At 33.4% G+C, this 6,000-nt stretch overlaps 1 protein-coding gene across 1 annotated transcript; it reads left to right on the top strand.

Annotated features, from left to right (window-relative positions):
* The first annotated feature begins 557 nt into the window (after positions 1-557).
* OR51A4 (olfactory receptor family 51 subfamily A member 4) lies at positions 558-1,520 on the top strand. The gene has a single exon (XM_016215004.2). It carries the CDS (start codon positions 579-581, stop codon positions 1,518-1,520), a length of 942 nt encoding a protein of 313 aa, XP_016070490.2. The 5' UTR covers positions 558-578.
* The last annotated feature ends 4,480 nt before the right edge of the window (positions 1,521-6,000 follow it).

The following is a 6,000-nucleotide window of genomic DNA, read 5'->3' as shown; positions in this document are numbered from 1 at the left end:
CCTTATAAACAGATGCATGGTTTGAAAAAAGTGAAAATTTTAAAGAGATTATTTAAATGATCAACAATTTTCAGAAGATAGGGAATAGGACTAAGGGTGATTAGATTTTGAGAAGATCTCACTTCTGTGAGGGTGACAAGAGGTAGGAAGAAAATGAGTGTGAGATTCCTTTGCTTTCGTGTAGTGTTATTTTAGTAATCATACATTCTACCCAACATCTTATCTAAGATGTGAAAGCAAGTAGTAAAGAATTCCAGGTTAACTGACTAGGGTTTAATAATATTTTACAGGGAAAATGAAATCAGATTTACATCTGAATGCAAAATTCCTTTCTAGTTTCTCTATAGAAAACAGAGGCCAAAAGTAATTTTTCTAATCTATGATATAGGTAGATTCTAGTCTAAAATAGCATCCACTTCTCATTATGTGATAATCATATAAATGCTTTGTTCTGTCAAAAGAGAGCTGGAAATAAGCCAGAACTTTCAACAACTGCTGCTTGTTTTTTTAACAAATTTTCAGACATTCATATTTTACTAACTTAAAAATCTCTCATTGCAGAGCCTTCTCCATGCATCATGACAGTTATCAACACATCACATGTTGAAATCACCACCTTCTTCTTGGTTGGGATTCCAGGGCTGGAATATGCACACATTTGGATCTCTATACCCATTTATAGCATGTATCTCGTTGCTGTTCTAGGAAACTGCACCATCCTTTTTGTCATCAAGACAGAGCGCTCCTTGCATGAGCCCATGTACTATTTCCTGTCCATGTTGGCGCTGTCTGACTTGGGTTTGTCCTTATCGTCTCTGCCCACTGTTTTGAGGACTTTTTTATTCAATGCTCCTGGAATTTCGGCCAATGCCTGCATAGCCCAGGAATTTTTTATCCATGTATTCACAGTAGTGGAATCCTCGGTGCTACTGATTATGTCGTTTGACCGCTTCTTAGCCATCCACAACCCTTTGAGATACAGCTCTATTCTTACTACCGTCAGAGTTGCCCAAATAGGAATGGTGTTTACCTTTAAGAGCTTCCTACTGGTTCTTCCCTTCCCCATCACTTTGAGAAAGTTGAAATATTGTAACAAAAGCCAATTATCCTATTCCTACTGCCTCCACCAAGATGTCATGAAGTTGGCCTGCTCTGACAACCATATTAATGTCATCTATGGTTTTTTTACAGCACTTTGTGTTATGATAGACTTTATGCTGATTGTTGTGTCTTACATTCTGATCCTCAAGACAGTGCTGAAAATTGCATCCCAGAAAGAGCAGCTCAAGACCCTCAATACTTGTGTTTCACACATCTGTGCAGTGATCATCTTCTACCTGCCCATCATCAACCTTGCCATTGTCCATCGCTTTGCCCAGCATGTTTCTCCTCTCTTCAATATTCTCATGGCAAATGTTCTCTTACTTGTGCCTCCACTGATGAACCCAATTGTGTACTGTGTAAAAACTAGACAGATTAGAGTAAGAGTTGTAGCAAAATTATGTCAGAGGCAGCTATAACAGTCATATATAGTTAAAACCATATCGGGTGAATGTCTTGGGTAAGAGAGTAAAGGTGAGTTTGAGAAAACCTAATATTTGACACAAATAATTATCAATATATTTTTCTTGTTAATATTATCAGATTTATTTTACTTAAACTAGATACTGATCATAGGCATAAAACTAAACTAGGAAGCACATATCCTAGGGTCTCCATCCTAATTAACAAAAAGTAAAATAGCTGCCATATGATGTCATCTCTTTCTAAAGCAATAAATTCCAATCAATACAGACAAATGTAGTGCCTATCCTTCTGGCAGAAATGGATTCTTTATCCCCACATTCAATTTATCTATACTAAGTTCTTTTGAATCTAGACACAAATTATATATTTTGTCTCCTCTGTATCTCTGTTTTAATCATCCTAATGTCACCAGTATTTCTTTAGAGAAATACTACAATAGCCTCTTTGGTTTCTAAATAACTGCTCCTGCTTTCTAACTATCTATGCAAGTTGAGAGTGATCTTTTTAAAAGACAAATTGAAGGATGTAATGTCTTTTTAAAATATGAGCTCATTTCTTTGGTTTCTTACAATTCCCTTTTTGTCTTCTCAAGCTGCTTGATAGGTTGTTGATCCCTGAAACTGTGCAGGAATTATCATTATAAGAGTCTGTTAGAGTGTTCATGAAATGCATGTGTATTTAATTGTGACATTAGTTTACTCAAAAGCCATTTGTTAAGTATCTACTTTGTTACTGTCACAATACTACATGCTTATAAAAAAGTAATTAATTCAATGAGAAAATACTCTATAATACATTTCAATTAATTGAGTCAACCCAGTGAATTTAGTTGAGTGAATTATTATTTCTCCGTAATTTGAAATCTCATACATATCACGTCTACTGAATTTTTGCATGTGTGTGCATGTGCATGTGTCTGTGCATGAGTTTTTTCAGTGTGAGTTTCTGAAGTATATAGGCCTAAAAGATTTCTCCTTATGATTGTGTAAGATCATTGCCATTCTTAAAATATATCAGAATTTTTTTAAACACACATTTAAATCTTTTACAAGAATAAACTAAAAATGTATTATTGCAACAAAAAGAAAAAATATTTCAATACAGTATAATAGTTATGTATGATTTCAAAAGATTCTTATGAACCAAGGAGCTGAAGATGACTCTTTTAATGTTAGAAAGTGAGTTAAAATCCCTCCCTCAAAACAAACAAAGAGTAAACCTAAAAGTAAATGAAAAATATTAAAATATCACCTCACAATCCAAAAAAGACCAAGATATCCTATATAGTCTCTTTTACTCTATTTTGATTCAGGCCTCAGTCAGCACACTGAGATGAGATAAAATGACAACATGGAAGATAGGGCAGATATACAAGAGTTCATGAAGAGAATCCAGGAAATAAATAAATAAATAAATAAATAAATAAATAAATAAATAAATAAATAAAAAATAAATAAGGCATAATTGCAAAAATTAGTACTAAATTTAAAAATGTAAGACAAACTGCACTGTCATTTTATAACACAGCAAAAACACTCTTTAGTGCATTTAATTGAAGATAGATAATTTCTATCTCCTTTTAGCAGCAGTCTTATTAGGCTTTTACTTTTAAGTTAAAAAAGAAAAAAAGATTTGATTATTATCTTTACAGTTTTTCTTTTTTCTAGGCAAAACTAATCACTCTCAAGCAAATCCAACATGACTGACAGATTGACTTCCTTCTACCAAAACCATGTAATAGAAGACTGACCAACTGATCAACATATCTCCTTGGGCCACCAACAGAAGCATCACTGGAAGCTCATTAAACAATATAGTAATTTGTGATCCACTCAAGATATATTGAATTAAAATATTTATTTTAACAAAATTTTAAGGTGATTTTTCTGCATTAAGAAGCATTTCACTCAAGTTATTGTTTATTGTCAAATGTATGATAACTTATGTGTAATTGTGTATTAATGGTGGTTGGAAGGCTTACAAGAATTACAGACAAAAAGTAAAAGTCCATAGTGAATTATTTTCTCTCTAATTTTCATATCTCTAATTAGATTATGAGATTAATATATTAAATAAATTAGATATAATTTTTACTCTAAAGACAGGCTAGCTACATGTGGTAGCTGGACTATGGTTTGCTCATATTTGTTCCAAAGTGAATCTCCTGCCTGCAAAGTAAATATATTATAAATCTACATAGACTAACATGGCTGACTCCATTGATTGAATAAACAGGATTGATTAAGAGACTAAAACAATAAGCAATAAAGTGGGAGAACATATATGCTACGCATAACCAACAAATGGCTTAGCTTACATTTATAAAGACAAAACAAACAAAGCTTTTGCAAATCAATTTGGGAAAGACAGATAACTCAATAGAAAATGAACAAGACTTAAACAGATGCTTCAATAACAGGAAACACAAATGGTCATTAGAAACATATAAATAGAGGTATATAATTTCAAGTTAGGAGAAAATTAATACACAATATTGATATCCTGATCTCATTCAAAACTTGGGATTCTAGACTCCTAGCTGACTCCTCCCAAGATGTGCTGGCAAATGAGCCAAGAGCAAGATTTGATGAATAGCTGTTGAATTTAAATATGGCATCCAAGATCTTATCAAACTCAGTTTCCTCAGTCTGAACCTGCATTATGAGCTCAGTACTAGATCAGTGTCCTTTGAGTCAACCCTTTACAAGATTTTCCATGAAGTATGGTGTTATTCTCCAAAGAGCTCTTGCTTATTGTCATCCCTAAGGGCTCTCTGGGCTTTATAAAACAGTGCTCACAAAGCACAAAAGGGGACTCTAAGGGATTTTCCCCCACTTCTAATCTTTTTCCTATCATTGACTTTAAGATGGAGTGTCACATAGGTAAAAAAAATTTATAAATAAGGTAAGATATAATTTTACTCTTTTATAATATTTGTCAGAATTTGCATTGCATTTTCTATCTCTTTTGATCTTGAAGAGATGGGCTAGATGTTGAGAGAAAAGCAGATCAGAAGTTCCCCATGGAGACTGAGAATCTTACAGAACTATCAAGGAGAGATGAAATGTATATGTTGGGGGAAGTATGTGTCTAGGGAAGGTTTAGAAATGCCCAGTTTGGATATGTGTGAGAATGGTGTATGTCTTAAATATTACGTGATTCTTCTTCTTCATGTCTCCTGGCAGTTAGATACATGACATTGAACAAGTTATTATATCTCTCTAAGACTTGTTTTCTTATCTATAAAATGGGGAAAATAGTAGTATAAGAATATAAATGAGAAAATCTATATAAAACATTAAGAGGGTGTCATATTACTATAATAAAGTTAAATTAATAATCATTATATAATAAAACCATTAAATTTACGAATGCTTCTCCTGTACATTTAAATTAAATCTCAATAGTGACTACTTGTAAAAAACAGTGCAGTTCTAAAAACATTGGTGAGACAAAGGCCAGAACACAAATGGTCACAGTCTACTGACATCATAATTTTAGCCATGTCTAGCACAGTTAGAAAAGCAAGGTTTATAGCTCAGATAAGGAGTTTCAGAAGACTGGTAAATTCATAAGATGATGAATATCATGTCCTTATCTGTAGCCTTGGCCTTTCACTTAAGTTCCAAACACTTATTCTAAATAAGCTATCAGTTTCCAAGGAAGCCAGGTCCTTTTACAGTACTCTGGATATTCACTCATTTAGAGGTTGGGAGGAAGAGCAAAATCCAACAAAACAGCAGATAGTATGATATAGAAACACTAAAAGGTTATTAAAAAAAAAAAAAATGAGTATCTGGAAAGGGTAGCATTATCAAGTATGTCTTCTCCCTCCACCAATTGAACCTGGAAGGAGTTAGCTTTATCTACTTGCTTGTATACCAGTGAACTTTACTTTATCAGCAATGACCCACCTGCTGTCTTTGCAGCTTTACTAATATTGCATTGGATATGGTCAAGGAAAGGGATATGAGACAATACTGGTCATCCACCAGATTTAGAAATGTGTTAAAGTAGGAACTGTGTTCATTGTGCATGTTATCTCACAGACAATTAGATGGAACTGCAACAGAAACTTGAAGCACAAAGGGAAGATCTAGCAACCCATCCTGGCTGATTTTAATATAGTTACAGATAGCATGTGTGATAAAATGAAAAATATGGGATAGATTCCAAGCTGTTTGGGAAACCAACACAGTAAGTATAAATTAGGCATGTTCTAGGCAAACTGGATTTATGGTCACTCTCTTGATTATTTTAGTAATGGGGTTTACTGAGAATCCATTAAGTATCAGCTATTCTGTTTAGGTGTTCCAACAATTGTTTAAATTGATTCTGAAAGAACTGTCGATATAGATATTGGTAGTTAAAATGGGTTGATGAACAATTTGAATGTATTAAACTAGCATTTTGGAGTACAAGTTTCTGAATTATGAGCCAGACCACATGTGCACTAGGGAGAAAACACAAGGA

Source organism: Miniopterus natalensis, chromosome 11 (assembly GCF_054644295.1).
Source record: "Miniopterus natalensis isolate mMinNat1 chromosome 11, mMinNat1.hap1, whole genome shotgun sequence".
Taxonomy (NCBI): Eukaryota; Metazoa; Chordata; class Mammalia; order Chiroptera; family Miniopteridae; genus Miniopterus; species Miniopterus natalensis.
The sequence above is the reverse complement of the archived record's forward strand: the minus strand, read 5'-3'. Positions and strand labels throughout refer to the sequence as shown.

What these genes read in the sequence shown, in the direction of transcription:
- OR51A4 (XM_016215004.2), top strand. Translation starts at nt 579, where the DNA reads ATGACAGTTATCAACACATCACATGTTGAAATCACCACCTTCTTCTTG.